This window comes from Podarcis gaigeae (assembly GCF_964106915.1).
Source record: "Podarcis gaigeae genome assembly, chromosome: 15".
NCBI lineage: Eukaryota > Metazoa > Chordata > Lepidosauria > Squamata > Lacertidae > Podarcis > Podarcis gaigeae.
Window position 1 is genome coordinate 45,465,948 of NC_139692.1, and position 18,564 is coordinate 45,484,511.

Sequence of the window (18,564 nt, forward strand, 5' to 3'; positions counted from 1 at the left end):
GTATGGAGGGGTGGTCTTGATCTACAGGATGGGATTTTCAAAAGTCTTTATAAGCCCTTGCACAGCATTTTTGTGGGTCTTCCTCCTTTCCTGCGGGTGAGGGGAGCACCCGGTTGCAACAGATCAATAAAGATCAGGCATACTAGCTGCTTTGCTTCTCAATATTCTCTGCTTGGCCTCTGTTATTTTCTCCTACCAATAGGGAACCTACGTAAGGACTTTATATGGGCTCTTGGATACCCCTAAGGGGAAAAGGGCAGATTTTGTTTACAACAGTGCCATGATTTCTAGCTGCCTGCCTGGCTGCATATATACCACATTTTGACAGAAGCAGGCAATGTCACAGGGCCTCCTGAATGGGGTTTGCAAGGCCTGGCAATTGCAGGATATTTACCACTCCCATTTCTAGGCAAAGATCCCCCAGTCCTGCTCTGCTTACAGCTTCCAGGGCTGAGAACCTCAAGCCTGGGCCCGAAATGCGGCCCTCTGCCCCTTCTCCACCTGGCCCCTGTCGTCTCTGCTGGCCAGAGCCATCCTTGGGCCATAGATTTCATGGGCTCTGCTCCCCAACCTCCTCAAACCCCTTTGCATTTAAAAGAAAGTGCAGCACAGAGTTAAACTATGGAACTCCCTGCTACTGGAGGCAGTGGTGGCCACCAACCTGAATGGCTTTAAAGAAAGTTTAGACGAATTCATGAAGGAGGAGAGGGCTATGGATGGCTCCTAGCCTTGATGGCTCCACAGTAAGAGGCAGCAATGCTTCTGGATCCCAGGTACTGGAAACTGTGGAAGGGGAGAGGACTTGTGTTTGAATCCTGCTTGCGGGCTTCCCAGAAGAGACATCTGGTTGGCCACAGTGAGGACAGGATGCTGGACTCATTGGACCCCTGGCCTAATCTAGCAGGCTCTTCTCATGTTCTTATGACGTTTGATCAATGCCTCTTGTACATGTGTGTGAAAACCTCTGACTTTTGTGTAGCCAGAATGAAGAAGTCCCAGTTCTGGCCCACTCCTTTCTCCCTCTGGCCACACCCACTTTTGACTGGCTCCTCCCACCATTGTCATGTGGCCACCAGGTGGTCGTCCCACAATGTGATGTGGCCCTTGAGCGGCCTCCAGCCATAAGGATTTGAGTCTCCAACTCAATCTCTTACAGCTTAAAGAACATCCTTTCTCTCAAATAATTCTGGGTAATGTAGTTTGTAAAGGACAGGCACCCCCAAACTCAGCCCTCCAGCTGTTTTCTTACCACAATCCCCATCACCCCGACCACTGGTCCTGTTAGCTAGGGATCATGGGAGTTGTAGTCCCAAAACAGCTGGAGGGCCAAGTTTGGGGATGCCTGGTAAAGGGCTTGCTTGGTAACTCTGTGAGAGGGAGTTAAACTACAACACCCAGAATCCTTTGAGGGAAAGCACGAGTTTCGAATGTGCTTTCAAGGCATAGGGGTATGAACAGGCCAAATAGCAGTTACCAATAATTTTATTCCTTTTACAAACTGCTTGGCGAGTTTATTTTACAATCAATTTAAGGAAACAAACAAATTCATAACAGTCCAGAAAGTTGGTTGCTTCAGGTAGCAGCAAGCCTACGCAGATATTTAGAAAGTTAATGTGAGTTTTAATCTGTTTGTTGTTTATGGTTGATTTAACTCTTGAAAAGAGTTAAATTATCAGTTATTGTTGCTAATTCTACATAGGAAGCTGCAGAGTCAGATCACAGGGTTCATCTAGCCCAGTACGGTCTGCACTGACTGGCAGCAGCCCTCCAGGGGTTTTTTTGAGGGGGGAGGTCCTCCTCTGTTAGGGAAATACTGCCAAGTGGGGATTGAAATAGGTCCCTCTGCATGCAAAACAAATTGTTGTTGTTTGTAGACTAGCAGTGTATAAATCTTGCAAAATAACTAACCAAATTTTTAGTAAGAGAGGGGCACAAATTATTTTCTTCTTCTTAGACGGCATCGCAAACGACGAAGGTACTTCAGCAGCAAACAAAACGAAACCCGGACAGCTTCACTCTTCTATCGGTTTATTATTATTATTAGTCATAAGGTCTATTTGGTACACTTAAGGTGCAAAGAGTGCACACTCGACACACAAGCACGCACACACAGAGGGCGGTAACTGCCTCCCCCTCCCTATGGCGACTCGGGGGGAGCCCCCCATGCTGACATCGCCCGGCGGTGGGAGTACTTAGGGGGCGCAGCTCTGCAAAAGCAACGACCGACATCAAAGTGCAGAGCCAAATGGGCGGCGGGGTAGGGAAAAGGGGTTCCCCAAATACACAGGCAGGGAGGGGTAGCCCCCAAAACGTCTTCTCCAGGGGATCCCCCCCCCACAACCTGTCGCCCCGTGCAATGGGCTCGCCCCACACCCCAAACTCGCTTCCGCCTCCGGGATGGGAACATCCCCTTTGGGGGTCTTCCTATCGCTTCTTCTGGATGTGCTTCGGGATCCTCAGAACGACCCTGCAAGGTAGGACGGCGCTGCTAGGATTTCTACCCCCCTGCCTCCCAGCTGCACAAAACCCGGCTGCTTTTTCGGCTGCTCCTCCTGGCGCGTCGCCCCTGGCACCGGGCACCCTCTGCGACTACTTCGCTCCTCTGGCGGCTACGGTAGAGACAAAGCTGGGTGTGGCTGTCGTGGCTGGTATGCAAGGTAGCAGAGTGGGAGGTTTTCCGTCAGTGGGGGTGGGGGTGGGGAGCGGCTACTAGCCTGGCCCCACCTGGGGGTGGGGGGGCTGCTCCCAGCCCAGCGGGGCCTCAGTAGGCATGGTTGGCGACGTAGAGAGACAGGCCTGCCGCGCCAGAACCGTCGCTGGACCCTTCGTACTTGCCGAGGGCCGCCAAGCCGTTGACCTGGAAAGCAGAAGAAGAGTTTGGAAAGACAACACGCATCAGGCTCCGCTGGCCTGGACAGATTTGAAACTACAACTCCCATCAGGCTCCGCTGGCCTGGACAGATTTGAAACTACAACTCCCATCAGGCTCTGCTGGCCTGGACAGATTTGAAACTACAACTCCCATCAGGCTCCGCTGGCCTGGACAGATTTGAAACTACAACTCCCATCAGGCTCAGCTGACCTGGACAGATTTGAAACTACAACTCCCATCAGGCTCAGCTGACCTGGACAGATTTGAAACTACAACTCCCATCAGGCTCAGCTGGCCTGGACAGATTTGAAACTACAACTCCCATCAGGCTCAGCTGGCCTGGACAGATTTGAAACTACAACTCCCATCAGGCTCAGCTGGCCTGGACAGATTTGAAACTACAACTCCCATCAGGCTCCGCTGGCCTGGACAGATTTGAAACTACAACTCCCATCAGGCTCCGCTGGCCTGGACAGATTTGAAACTACAACTCCCATCAGGCTCCGCTGACCTGGACAGATTTGAAACTACAACTCCCATCAGGCTCAGCTGGCCTGGACAGATATAAATATAAATAAATTTTATTATTATTATTACAGTGGTACCTCAGGATGCGAACATGATCCGTTCTGGAGCCCCGTTCGCATCCCGAATGGAACGCAAGATGCGACAGCGTGTCTGCGCATGCGCAGGTCGCGTTTTGTCGTTTCCGCACATGCGTGTGACCTCATTTTGAGCGTCTGGCCATGCGCGAGCAGCGAAACCCGGAGGTAATGTGCGCTGTTACTTCCAGGTTGCCGCGGAACGCGCTCAACCCGAAGCACATTCAACTCGAGGTATGACTGTATTATAGATGGACCAATGGCCTGATCCAGCAACCAGGTGCTTCTGATGCTCTTGTGGAACCTCCAGCTCCAGAGGCAGTCTGTCTCAATTCCTAGGTGCTTATGGGTCTTTGGCCACTGTGAGAAGAGGGTGCTGAACTGGGTGGGTCACTGGCCTGTTTGCCTAACCTGGGGCACCCGCATTCTCTCACTCCCTGTCCCGGGACCCTCTGCCCCACAGGAGGAGAAGGAGAAACACCCCACCCCACCCTGCCACCGCCCTGCCCTTTACCTCGGCGCGTTTGACAAACTCCTCCGTGGCCGAGTCCTCATTCTCCCGCTGACCGCGCCAGGCATTGAGGGCCGAGGCCTGCAGCGCCCGGCCGTAGGAAAAGGTCAGTGCCCACGGACGGGGCAGGGGGCAGTTGTTGATGGCGTTGAGGTTGATGGACGCCTCCTCCTCGCTCTGCCCACCGGACAGGAAGGTCACCCCTGAAGGAGAGTGTGGGGAAGGAGGAGACGACTGAGCAATCGGGAATTTCACCCTCATGACACCCCTGTGAGGGAGGCTGAGGAACAGGGGAAGGGGTGGCCCAAAGACACCCACCGAAAATCTGGCACCTTTGGGAAGCCCGAGGAGCAGGACATGGGTGCAACGGCGCCCCCTGCCCACTTGGACTGGCATTCAAAGGTAGACAGCGCTGGAAGCTGGAGGCAGCACCAATTGGTTTCGAAGACAAACTGACGGCTTGTCTTTGAAGACCCTTGTGTGGCTCCCCAAGGGGAGCTGTGGGGCAGGCAGGCGGGAGGGAGTGGTGGCCTACCTGGGACGGCAGGCGGCACCGTGCGGCGCAGGGCAGTCACCGTCGCCATGGCAATCTCTTCCGGGCTGTACTTGGTCGGGCAGGCGTGCCCCGGGGTCACCATGTTGGGCTTGAGCAAGGTCCCTTCCAGGTAGACGTGGTGGTCACTCAGTGCCTTGTAGACGGCGGCCAGGACCTGGAAATCCAACAGGTGCAGCTGCAATGAGACTCCCCAACGCTCTTGCCATGTGCCCCATTTAGTGCCAGGTGGACTCAGCTCTAAAGGAACCCCATAGAGATTCATCTTCTCATCCCCGGGGGGCCAGAAAAGAGGATTGGGCCAATTAACAGGTGGTGGACCTGCCCCAAGGTGAAAGACTTCTGGGAGAAGCTTTATAATGAATTGGAAAAAAATGTTGAAATATACATTAAGAAACCAGAGGCCTTTCTTCTTGGAATAACAGGTTTGGAATTGTTCGAGAAAGATGTTAAATTGTTTTTGTACGCCACAACTGCAGCAAGAATCTTGTTAGCGAAGAATTGGAAAACACAAGAAGTACCAACAGTGGAAAAATGGCAGATGAAGATGATGGATTTTTCGGAGCTGGCCGACCTGACTGGAAGAGTCCGCGACCAGAAGGAGGAAAATGGAAAAATGGATGAAATTTAAAGACTATTTAGTTAAATATGTTAAGATAACTTGATTGGAAAAGCTTGCAAATATTAAATAAGCTTAGGATTTAAATATGTACAGATAGAATTTAAGATGCTTACGCTAATTTAGAAAGAATGAAAGATGTTAAGTGATCAAGTTAATTTTTTGAGAAAATTGATTTTGGAAAACTGTTAAAATGATATACCGTATAATGAAATTCAACCAAGGGGATTTGAGGAAGTTACTTAATAATGTTACAAAGATTGGTTTAATTATAAATAGGATGTATGTGTGCTTGTTTGTTTTAAATTTTTGGAAAATTAATTTAAAAATGGGGGGGGGAGAGGATTGGGCCAAATCAAGGAGGAAAGGGCTATTGATGGCTCCTAGCCACAACAGCTATCTCTTCCTCCACGGTCAGAGGCTGCTAATCAACTTGCCGGAAGCCGCTGAACGTTGGACGCTCAATGGCAAAGCTCTCCTTATGCTCTTTCGAGGCTTCTTTAAAAAGTTGCAGGTCACATTGTATTTATTTATGACGTATCCAGTGCAAAGGATCACAGAAACAAAACGTTAACAAAACTATTTTGCTTCCTGCCAGCCCTTCTAATACTGAAAAAATGATAGCAGGGTTCAGCCTTGCTGGCATTCTGCCAAACACTTTGGAGGAGTCTGTAAACTTTAAGAAGAAAAAGCATAAAAACCCAAAGATAGCCTTTCACCATGTGGATTCAGCCAGCCCTGTTTTCCAGCCCAAAATCTTACACTTCGTACCCCTCATTCTGGAAAAGAGCTATAATGGAGTAAATTAAGGCTTCCAGATGCCGTTTATGTGATTTGGTGTTCCTTCTGTGACATATGCAATGGAAGCACTGTTTAAACGATGCTTGATAATCTGATAACGTTGAGAATTTACACTTGCACTTTGCCATTTTAACCCATGTGCAGCTGTGTTCTATGTACCCATTTCACAGGTTTTTTTTTATCTGTTACAAATGTTCTGTTTTATGTACATTCTAAAATGAATTTTTGAAAGGGTTGGGGGAAACCATGCCTGTTCTCTAAACCTAGACACACAGAGAGAAGCCTTACCTTCTCAGTCACGTACTGGCACCTCTTCAAATCGTGTTCCCCGTCGGGCAAGATCTCCGGTTCCACAATGGGCACAATGCCGTTCTAGAGCAGAAAGGCCAACACAAGCACTTAAGACGTGAGAGGCTTCTTTGCCCCGGAAGACGGCTGTATTTCCCAATTTTGACAGTGTGGCGGCTGCATAATTTTATTTTATTTGTAGTCTGACTCTGCACCAGGCAGCTTCCTGTTTGCCCCTTTATTTAGAACCATAAGGACTATAGCCTTGCGGGGGGTGTTTTAAAGAAAAGGGCTCTAGCTGCCTGTCGGTGTTGAAAATACCAAATACCAGACCCTACATAAAGCAGCTTCCCAGGTTCCTATTTCAGGTGAAGCTTTATTTAAATGCATGAGGACTAAAAACTTTGTAGGGGAAGGGCTGTGGCCTGCTTTGTATGCAGAAGGTCCTGGGTTCGGTCCCCAGCGGCATTTCCAGGCAGGGCTGTGAGAGACCCGGGAGAGCTGCTGCCAGCCAGTGCAGACAATACCAAGCTAGACAGTCATTGCAAGTAGACTTCCTCTGTTCCAGACGCTCCCGGCAGCCGGGTGCCCTCACCTGCTGGCAGATACTGGCATAGCGCGCCAGGACATTGGCATTCTCCAGGATGGCCAGGGCGGAGGGGGTGTTATCGCTGATCTTCAACACGCAGCGCCACTTGGCGAAATCCGCCCCATCTTTCTTGTACTGAGCGCAGCGCTCAGAGAGCCCGTCCAGGCCTGGCAGGAGGAAGGAAGGGAAACATTGAGGGGGGACAATAATATATTTGTATTTTAAAAATCAAAAGCCTGACCTGTTAACTGGCACCTTCCTAAGGGATGGGCTGGAGATATTTAAAATAATTAGCCAGTGGTACCAGGGTTTAGGGCTGCAGAGTTTAATTACTCCAATTAAACAGTTATGGAACTTTTAGTTACAACTTCCGGGTGAGAGCTTCTGCGCGATTAAGAGCTGCCTTTGAGAGAGGACTCTGCATTTTCCTTTTTCTTTCTCTGTGTTTTTATTTAGATTAGTTTCTTTTATCTCACTGTATTGTGAAAAAGCTTTAATAAAATCTTCTTTTTTTAAAGAGCTTTCAGTTGCCTGATGGAGGCAGTTCATCATTCACAAGCCCTGAGTTATTTATCAAGGTATTTCTGTACCGTTACATCACAGAACATATCAAGGTGTGTTACAATATGAAAAAAAAGAGAACCACATAAAAAGATAAAAATTATTTTGAAACAAAAGAGACTATTTTAAAACAAGCATCAACAAACTGTTATGGGACATGTCTTTAATGCCTACACAGGTCTGATGAAATAGGAGGTTTCCGCAGATGTTATCATTATTAGTGAGAAAGGACAGCGCAGACTTAAACTATGGAACTCTCTCCCACAGGAAGCACCAATGGCCCCCAACTTGGTAAAGGTAAAGGGACCCCTGACCATTAGGTCCAGTCGTGACCGACTCTGGGGTTGCGGTGCTCATCTCACTTTACTGGCCAAGGGAGCCGGCGTTTGTCCACAGACAGCTTCCGGGTCATGTGGCCAGCAGGACTAAGCCACTTCTGTCAAACCAGAGCAGCGCACGGAAACACCGTTTACCTTCCCGCCGGAGCGGTACCTATTTATCTACTTGCACTTTGATGTGCTTTCGAACTGCTAGGTTGGCAGGAGAAGGGACCGAGCAACAGGAGTTCACTCCGTCGTGGGGATTTGAACCGCCGACTTTCTGATCGGCAAGTCCTAGGCTCTGTGGTTTAACCCACAGCGCCACCCACGTCCCTCGACCCCCAACCAAGACGGCTTTAAAAGAGGACTGGACCGATTGATGGAGGAGGAGAGGGCTATCAATGGCTGCTAGCCATGTTGGCTCTGCTCTGCCTCCATGGTTGGAGCCAGTAAATGCTTCTGACTACCAGTTGATGAAAACCACAGTAAAGGAAAGGGATGAACTAGATGGGCCCCCTTTGGCCTGATCCAGCAGCCAGACTCTTCTGATGTTCCTATGGAACCTCCAGGTCCAGAGGCAGTCTATCTCGATTCCCAGGTTCTTTGGGGCATTTGGCACATGCGAGAAGAGGATACAGGATTAGATGAGCCACTGCTCTGATCCCGCAGGCTATTCTCATCTTCTTAGCACTCTTGGTTGGTTGGTTGGTTATTTATTTATTTATTTATTTATTTATCAATCACAACCTACCCTCGGCCCTGGGACACGGGTGGCGCTGTGGGTTAAACCACAGAGCCTAGGACTTGCTGATCGGAAGGTCGGCAGTTCAAATCCCCGCGATGGGGTGAGCTCCCGTTGCTCGGTCCCAGCTCCTGCCCACCTAGCAGTTCAAAAGTATGTCAAAATGCAAGTAGATAAATAGGTACCACTCCAGCGGGAAGGTAAACGGCGTTTCCGTGCGCTGCTCCTGCTCACCAGAAGCGGCTTAGTCCTGCTGGCCACATGACCCGGAAGCTGTACGCCGGCTCCCTCAGCCAGTAAAGCGAGATGAGCGCCACAATCCCAGAGTCGGCCACGACTGGACTTAATGGTCAGGGGTCCCTTTACCTTTACTTTACCCTCGGCCCTAAAATTTAATGGCATGAAGCATCTAAGACCTAATCCACTTACAGAAAGAGCAGATCTAGTTAATCCCAACCTGACCTTTGGAACAATGGGCAAGGGCAGCAAATGTGCTTTGTACTGAATCAGAGCATTGATCCATCCAGCTCAAAATCGTCTCTAAGATGGCTAAGGAAACAGCTATTCCGAAACATCGCTTTGACCTGCATGCATGTTTGAACACCAGCCAGCTAGCAGATGAAAATCCAACTCATCTGATGGGTTTGGCTGGGCTTTCAAAGGCTCCTACCTTGAGTGGTGGTCTCTCCATCAGTCCCAGCGAGGGGCACGACGCCCTTGTCCACCTGTGAAAGACACAAGACACCCAAGGGTGACCGACGCCTCTGTGACAGACTCTCCCCAAGGCCCAGAACAAGCCAGGAACTTGCTGCCCTCCAGATCTTGCCGCACTACAATTCCCATCAGCCCCGAGATTATACACCCATGGGAGTTGTAGCCCAAGAGGTGGGGAGGGCACGGGGTCGCCAGGGTCTGGCCTTGAGACACCCTGCAAATGAGAGCCGGCGGTCGTTTCCTTTCCCTCGAAGGGGGAGAAACCTCGCGCCCCACAGCCCTGATTCGCCTCACGCACCTTGATGCCCACGACGATGCCCTTGTCCTTGACCATATCGACGAAGGACGTGCCATCGTCCGCCTTCTGGTACATGGTCTCGTGGAAGAAGATGACCCCTCCAATACACTTCTCCACCCGGCTGTCGGCGCTGAAGAGGATCTGGCGGTAGAGACGTCGGTTCTCCTCGGTGTTCTCCACCCCGATCTGGTTCAGCCGCTTGGCCATGCTCCCTGTCGGAGGAGGAGGAAGGCAGAGGGGCTTAGCAAACCAAAAACCCACGCAAATGTTCGGAAGCGCAATGGCGGGGGGGGGGTCAGGGCTATGTGAGTCTGCAGCGCCCCTAGTCCGAGGGATCTTGACTCCCAGCCTCAGTTGCCATCTGTAAAATGGGAATCAAATGCCACTCAAGAAGGTCAGCCAAAGCCAGCAGGTAACGCCAGCAAAGAATTGGTATCATATAATCCTAGGATGGGGAGGGATCTCCAAGGGTCATCTAGTCCAACCCCCTGCAATGCAGGAATCTCAACTAAAGAATCCCTGACAGCATTGTTTTGGGTCCTTCCTTCCAGAGCAGGAGAAACCAAGCTTGCTCCATCTTCCTTGAGATATTTGAAGATGGCTCTCCTATCTCCTCTCAAACTCCTCTTTTCCAGGCTCAACATATCTGGCTCCTTCAACCGTTCCTCATCAGGCTTGGCTTCCAGTCCCTTGATCATCCTGGTCGCCCTCCTCTGCCCACCTTCCAGCTTGTCCACATCCTTCTTAAATTGTGGCGCCCAGAACTGGACACAGGACTCCAGGTGTGATCTGACCAAGGCAGAAGAGAGCGGGACTAGGACTTCCCTTGATCTGGACCTGGGTGGGCAAACTAAGGCCCAGGGGCCGGATCTGGCCCAATCACCTTCTAAATCTGGCCCACGGATGGTACAGCATGTTTTTACATGAGTAGAATGTGTCCATTTATTTAAAATGCATCTCTGGGTTGTTTGTGGGGCATAGGAATTTGTTCCTTCCCCCCCTCCAAAATATAGTCTGGCCCCCCACAAAGTCTGAGGGACAATGGACCGGCCCCCTGCTGAAAAAGTTTGCTGACCCCTGAGATTCTGGACACTAGACTTCTCTTAATGCAGGCTAGAGAAACATTGGCTTTTTTGCTGCGGCATCACACTGTGGACTCCTGTTCAGCTTCTGGTTTCCTAAGACCCCCCCCCCCAATGGTTCTCACATGCTCTGTTGTCAAGCCATGTGCCCCCCACCCTATAGTTGTGCATCTGGGACTTCCTGCCTAAGTGGAGAACGAGTGAAAGAAATTTCCAGGGGCGCTTTTTAAAAGAAAAAGAGGCCTACCCACGGATTCATCGGCTGCCAGGATGCCCTTGCCCGGGGCCACGATCCGCTGGGCGATGTCCGAGAGCTCCATCTTCTGCTCCGTGGTGAGGGCGGGGTACTGGTGTGTCATCTTGGCTGGTTTTTCCTGCTCCAAAAGAAGGCACAAGAAGCAAGTCAGCAGAGACCCCCTACCTTTCCTGACATGGCGCCCATGAGGGCAGCTCTTTCTAGGGCTCCCCCACCCCGCAAATGGGGGTCACCAACTCCCGCCAACTTTGCTAAGGCCTCCGTCCACTCGCTGCTTTTATGCAAGCCTTGTTCCCTTGTCTTTAAACGATGACAAAAAGCTTCCAGATTCAACAGAAAGTCAACCCATATTCGTAGCAAGTCTGTACCGGAGCCTTGTACATTTTCGTTATCCCCATTCCAAAACCAATCTATGGCTTTCTAATTTACTCAATCAATATCTGCTACAGAGTTCATGGCAACCTTATGTGCAAATATCGATCGAGTCAACATCTGTGCATCGAAAGCACAATCAGTTTAATTCCATTTTTCAACCCCATAAAAGCTTATCTCATTTATAAATTTTAAATTTATTGTTGTACAATGTTCTAATTGTTTGCTTTCCTTCTGGGACTGTACCCCCAAGTGTGTTTTATAAACTGGTCTCCGACCGTAATAAATTATCTATCCATCTAACCCCTTAAACCAATTCCCAGCTGGGGGATGGAACTAGATAGAGAGCTTAAAACAGAAGCTTTGCTGAGTGTGATGAGCTGATCAGGCCTGGGAAACACAATTCGGGGATCTGGTTTTGCAAAAGGAATGGCAACGATTCCAGGATCAAAACATAAGGAGAGCCTGCTGGATGAGGCCAATGGCCCACCTAGTCCAACATCCACTGTCTCCTGCAGCAGGGAGTTCCACAGTTTAACGCCTTTGGCTGATTAGTATTCTACAGCCTTTTAAAGGTATCATTGGGAAGGGGGAGTTATTCTTTGTTGTTTTGGTTTAATTATTTACAGTGGTACCTCGGGTTCAGGTTACAGACTCCGTTAACCCAGAAATAGTGCTTCAGGTTAAGAACTTTGCTTCAGGATGAGAACAGACATCGTGCTCCGGCAGTGCGGCAGCAGCAGGAGGCCCCATTAGCTAAAGTGGTGCTTCAGGTTAAGAACAGTTTCAGGTTCAGTACGGACCTCCGGAACAAATTAGGTACTTAACCCGAGGTACCACTGTACTGTTTTTTAACTTGTATCTTATTCTGTCCAATGCCCCCCCCCCCAAATCTTTGGATTAAGGGCAGTATATAAATTTAAAAAGAAAAATGAGCTATGCACTGTGTGAAGAACGACTTTCCCAGCTATTCCAAAATGCAAGCTCATAAACAAAGCACACCTTGCTTTGCTTCCTGGGTTGCAAAAATACATTTTTGAATAATCTGAGCCCTGGGGACAAATCACTGGGGTAGCCTCTAAATAAATGTGTGTGTGTGTGTGTGTGTGTGTGTGTGTGTGTGTGTGTGTGTGTGTCTGCTTGTACGCTCTGAAGAGGTTCCCTTGGCGCTGCCCAGGGAATTAGTGTGCCAGGTGAGACAGAAATGGGAGCTGGGCCAGCCCCCTCTGTGCCAGGCCTCATTTGCTCAGGCAGTTGTAGGGGGAATTTCCAAGCCCCCCACCCAGCTGCGCCACCCAGACAGACAGACAGAGCCGCCACCACTCTTCCCGCCTGCCCATCCAGGGAGCACGTAGCAGAGGACAAGTTACGTAACGGAGAAATGGGCGATGACAGCCACCGGCCCAGACACGTGCCCAGTCTCGTGGCAGCCCCAGCCAGATGGCAGCACACGGCCAGGCACTCCCCCCCCCCAACCACAGGAGCAGAGGGCTTTACTGTTAGTGACCCCTGAGGATTAAGCACCCTTCCCCTCTCAAGCACAGCCTGCAAAACAAACATGCCCTGCAAGGGCTTTTCTTTTCTGTGGCCACCAAATGGGGACCCATTATTAATTATTGCTATATTATTATTAATATTAATATTATCACCATCATAATTATCATTATTATCAGCAGCAGCACAGGCCCCAAATCCAGAGAATCAGTAGGATATAGTGATAAGAATTTTATGAGCTCTTGGATACCCCATAAGGGGAAAAGGGCAGATTTTGTTCACAACAATATCCCCAAATATTCTTCCAAGAAGCCAGGAGCATTTGGGACTTACAGATAAGGCAACATAATAATGATAATAATAATAACAATTTATTTATACCTCACCCATCTGGCTGGGCTTCCCCAGCCATTCTGGGTGGCTCCCAACCAAATATTAAAAACACAATACAGCATTAAACATTAAAAACTTCCCCAAACAAGGATGCCTTCAGATGTCTACAGTACATAGCACAGCATGGAGATAGCGGAGAGAGAACAGGATGCTGTTTTTTTAAGTAAATAAATATCTTGTTGCAGTGAGTTCCATAGTTTAACTACACAGTGCCTGAAGCAGTCCTTCCTTTTGCCTGTCCTGAGCTTCATTGGGCGGCCTCCTTTTGGATCATCGCATTATGCAGAGACTGTGGTGGCTTAGTGGTGAGAGTGCCAGACCACTGGGAGAGACCCGGGTTCAAATCCCCCAGCTGGGCCACGAAGCTTTCACTGCCTGAACTTGGAAGCCAGTCGCTCAGTCTCGGCATAGGCAACCTCACATGGTTGCTGTGAAGATGAAATGGGGAGGAAGAGAACTTTCCATGCCATCCCCCCCCCTTTTATGAAGATTACCCGCTCTGGGATCCCACAGCTAATTCTCCCCTGGTCTCCTCGCTGGCCCAAATAGGACTAATTTAGCCAGCTAGCCCTGGTGATCATCTAATGTTTATTGGATGGTTCCCCCCCCCCCCAATTGATTTTTGAATTCTGAATTTATTGTTATTCACGTTTTATACTGTATTTTATGCTGTTTTTTGTTGCATCAATTAAGTGTTTTAAATTTGTTGTTAGCTGCCCTGAGCCCAGTTTCTGAACCAGGAAGGGCGGGGTATAAATAAATTATTAATTATTATTATTATTATTATTATTATTATTATTATTATTATTATCATCATCATCATCATCATCATCATCATCATCCTCTTGAGCTCCTTGGGATATCAATACAATAAATAGACAATAATTAATAAATAAAAGTGGGGAAGAACCCTCTCACCATGTCTATCACACCTCACATAATTGTTTACACCCCCACAATTCGCCCTAAGCTAAAAAGGTCCAAGCCTTGCTGCCTTTTCTCACAAGGGAGAAAGGGGCTTTGCTACTTCTTGCCCCCCAACTCTCTGCAAGCCACTGCAGGGGGTGGGACTGGATGGCCCTTGGGGGGCCCTGCCAACTCTGCAATTCTACGATGGTTATCCCATCAAAGCGACCTGTCAACATGAAGCAATCCCTGTCTCTGGGAGCTCCAGGAGAGCATGGAAACATAAAAATATAAGAACATAAGAAGCGACTGCTGGATCAGGCCCTCGGCCCATCTGGTCCAGTCTCCTGCACTCACAGCGGCCAAGCAGATGCCCCCATGGGAAACCCGTGGCAGGATTTGAACTCAAGAGCTCTCTCCCTTCCTGTGGGTTCCAGCAACTGGGATTCAGGAGCACAGCCAGAGCAGAGCCCTCTCCCCCTCCAGGAATCTGCCCAATCCTCTTCTAGGTTGGTGGCCGTTGTGGGAGGGAGTTCCACAGCTTAACCCTGCGCTGTGGGATGTCCCAAACGCTGCAAGCTCTCCTCCCAGGGGAGTCTTTCCACCCCCTGGGTCATTTGGGCTGCCCCTTCCGGAACCTTTCCCAAGATGCTGCAGTGTGTTTGCTTCCCTTCGGAGAAAGATGTGCTAGTCCTCATTGTGCAGGCAGACACTGCTCCCCTTAAGCTCTTCTCCTAAAAGGACTGGACCCCTGTCTGTGATCCCAATCCTGCTTCCTGGGTGTCTCCAGCTGGGAGGAGTTCCTCCTAGGCGGGGGCCAACACCCTCCCTCTTCCCCCACCAACACGAGGGGCGAGGCGGTCCCAAAACGCTGCCAGATACCCATCAGGCAGCCCTGTTGAGGGAAGTTTTAATGTGTGACATTTTAATGTACAGTGGTACCTCAGGTTGCATACGCTTCAGGTTATAGACTCCGCTAACCCAGAAATAGTACCTCGGGTTAAGAACTTTGCTTCAGGATGAGAACAGAAATCGTGCTCCGGCAGCAGGAGGCCCCATTAGCTAAAGTGGTGCTTCAGGTTAAGAACTGTTTCAGGTTAAGAACGGACCTCCGGAACGAATTAAGTTCTTAACCCGAGGTACCACTGTATTTTTAATCTTTGTTGGAAGCTGCCCAAAGTGGCTGGGAAAGCCCAGCCAGATGGGTGGGGTACAAATAAATTATTATTATTATTATTATTATTATTATTATTATTATTATTATCAGCACCAACGACCCCAAACTGGGCGCCAGAGCTAGGCCAGAGACCCCCACCCCAGGCCAGGGGCCCTGTGACCTTGCTACGTCCTTGGCAGCTTCATGGGCTGCCCCAACCTGCCAACCATTCTCACCCCTTTTTGGGGGAGACGACAACCCACCACGCACCCCCTTCTCAGGGCTGGTTGGCAAAGCCCAGGGCAACTCAGAGGAAGCCCACCCCCCCCAAAAAAAATTCAGTGTGGCACAGTGGACGAGGGTGTCAGCTTGAGAAAGACCAGGGTTCAAATCTTCCCCCTCAGCTCAGTGGGTGACCTTGGGCCAGTCCCTGCTTCTCAACCTAACCTACCTGGCAGGGTTGTTGTGAGAATAAAATAGGGGTGGACCATGGATTTATGGCCTTTGGATCCCACCTTTTTCTCCAAGGAGCTCACAGGATTTGAACCCTGGTCTCTCCCAGGTCCTAGTCCAACACTCTCCCCACTCTGCTATGCTGATTCATAGAAACCCTGGAAGCTGCCTTATAGTGAGTTAGAGGCTTGCTCCACTTAGCTAAATATTGCCTACTCTGACTGGCAGCAATGGCTCTCCAGGATTTCAGACTCTCTTACAGCCCTACCTGAAGACACCATTGGGGACCAAGCCTGGGACCTTCTGCATGCAAAGGAGGCGCTCTGCCACTGCCTTTATAGGAAGCTTCCTTATACAGAGTCCATCCAGCCCAGTATTGCGCACACTGACCGGCAGCAGTGCCTCTCCAGGGTTGCAGTCTCTCCCAGCCCTACCATTGGGGACTGAGTCTGGGACCTTCTGCATGCAAAGCAGGGGCTCTGGAGCACTGAGCTGCACCCCACGTTCCCTGTAAATGTAGCATGCACGCCAGAGAGGCAGTGTGGTATAGTGGTTAGAGACACCAGGGTTCAAATCCTCCCTCTTGGCTATGGAGCTCTCTGGGTGGGTGACCTCGGGGGCCAGCCACTACCTCTTGGGCTAGCCTGCCTCGCAGGGTTGTTGTTGTTGTGGGGGGGGACCCTGCAGACCACCTTGAGTTCCTTAGAGATGGAATAGGAAAGCAACCAACTGATTGATCAATATATTAAAATTCAACATCTCATCTGGTGTTTTCTGCTTTCAAGAATGCAAGTTGAGCCACAGGCAAGAAAAGTGATGGGGGGGGGGGGAGACTTGCCTCTTAGCCATCTGTCCAGAAAGGAAGATTTAAGTCAAGCCATCAATCTGCCAGGCTCACAAAAAAAAGCTTTTTTTGAGCCAGGAACAAGAGATGTTGCCATTCCGAAAGTGTCCCAGGAAAGCTGCTTTCAGCTCCCCACCCGCTTCACCACCCCCAACCCAGCCAGCGCGAAAGGGCTCCCTCCCCACCCCTGGGCAACGGGTGCCAGGGAGCGACTAGCAAACAGGCAGGCAAGGAGAAATCGCCATTCCAGAATTCTGGGTGCAAGAAATAGCCGCACATATTTTTATACCTACCAAGGGGGGAGGCCCAGAACAGGAGCCCCAAATCCAAGTGGAGGCTGGCAGGACCACCAAGACGGACCCTAACACGGCGGTCAGCAGCTGGGGGAGCCCCAGGGTGGAAGTCTGCCCCCTTGCCTCTCTGGACCCCCTCCCCGCCATTTGGGACTTTGCTTCCTGGGTTACAGAAATGCAAACATAATAATTTTAAAGGGGGTACCGGTATTCTTCGCAGGAGAAAGGATGCAGGAATTAGCAAAAGATGGGAAGGGGGTGGCGTTTGGAGGAATTTGATGGCTGGGCCTCCCTCCTCAACCACGCACGCACATTAGCTGGAACCAGTCCTGCCCTACACTTTGCCTGCCCGGCGGGTGCCTCTGAACACATGCAGAGTGCATTTCGCCACCACTCCCACAGCAACCCCCTAACCTCGCTAAGGGGCTCCATCTGAACCCCGGGTTCCTTTCCTTCCTCCCACATGACGCCTCTTCATCACTTTGCACCGCAGCACAGAGGGGGAGGCTGGAGATTGCTCCCCCCCCCAAAAAAAAACCCTTCCCATCCCTCCAAAAAATATCTGTAGGGTGCTCCCCAGAGGAATTGCGGGGCTGAAAAAAATAAACAGGGGAGCCCCACCACCAAGTGTCCTATCCTCGGACCGTCTTTTTGTGGGGTGCCGTGCGTCCTTCCCCTCGAGCAAATGGTGGGGGTGGGGGTCTTGCCTTCCTGTGGGGAGGGGGGGACAGGCAATGGTGCCACGGAGGAGGAAGTGGGGGGGTCTCTGGGACCCGATCCTGGCGGGCTTACCGTCCTTTCGTCCGTGCGTCCGTCTGTCGTCGAGGCTGGAGCAAGCTGCGTGTGCGGGCGGCGCGGCTCCGGCTGTAAAAGAGGCTGCGGTGCCGCAGAGCTACGTGACTCCGGCGGAGGAGGCGGGGGAGAGGGAGGGAGGAGCCACCCCCCCGCCGTCCCCTCCCCTGACCCGAGGAAGGAGGGGTCCCCCCCCCCCGCTCAGCCTTGCCCGGGACGGAGACGACTCCGGTTTCGACGGAGAGGCACATACCGGTAGATGCCACCTTAAAGAGCGCAGCGCGCCATGCGCAACGGCGATGGGAAGCCTCGTTTGTATATTTAAGCATCATTTGTTTGTTTGTTTGTTTGTTTGTTTGTTTGTTTGTTTTTGTTTGTTTGTTTGTTTGTTTGTTTGTATCTCACCTTTCTGAGTACGTGGTTTCCCTCCTCCCTCCTGTTATCCTCACAACACCCCTGCGAGGTAGGTTAGAGACGGAGAAAGGCAGTGACGGCCCTTTCTGGACCGCAGCAACTCTCAGCCTGGCGGCTGGGGTTGAGAGGAAGACTCAGAACATCTGGAGTTCCCAGCAGGGCAGCCCCACAAAACCCACAGCCCACATTTTTGTTTATTTTCACCCAGCCTTTATAGACTGCGTCCAAGGATGAGATCCTCTTTCGCACAGCAGTGTGAAACTGTGGAACTCACTGCCACAGGAGGCAGGGACGGCAAGGACGGCTTTCATAGAGTTGGAAGGGATTGCAAGGGTCATCCAGTCCAACCTGCTGCAGTGCAGGAATTTCAGCATTCCTGACAGATGGCCGTCCAATCTCTGCTTAAAAACTTCCAAGGAAGGAGAGTCCACCACCTTCGGAAGGGAGGCCGTTGTTCCACCATCAAACAGCTCTTACCGTGAGAAAGTTCTTCCTAATGTTGAGTCGGAATTTCCTTTATTGTAAACTTGATTCCACTGGTTCGAGTCTTGCCTTGCACAGAAGGAGAAAACAAGCTTTCTCCATCCTCCTTGTGATATTTGAGATATTTGAAGATGGCTCTCATATCTCCTCTCAAGT

The 18,564-nt window shown here is 50.5% G+C and overlaps 1 protein-coding gene across 1 annotated transcript; it reads right to left on the minus strand.

Moving 5' to 3' along the window:
* Positions 1-2,011: 2,011 nt before the first annotated feature.
* On the minus strand, positions 2,012-17,740 carry ALDOC (aldolase, fructose-bisphosphate C). Its single transcript, XM_083715250.1, has 9 exons — positions 17,512-17,740; positions 10,800-10,926; positions 9,471-9,682; positions 9,129-9,183; positions 6,842-7,002; positions 6,247-6,330; positions 4,521-4,695; positions 3,989-4,188; positions 2,012-2,857 (listed from the first exon to the last, which is right to left on the minus strand). The coding sequence occupies exons 2-9, from the start codon at positions 10,909-10,911 to the stop codon at positions 2,762-2,764; spliced, it is 1,095 nt and encodes a 364-aa protein (XP_083571376.1). The 5' UTR covers positions 10,912-10,926; positions 17,512-17,740; the 3' UTR covers positions 2,012-2,761.
* Between the last annotated feature and the right edge of the window lie 824 nt (positions 17,741-18,564).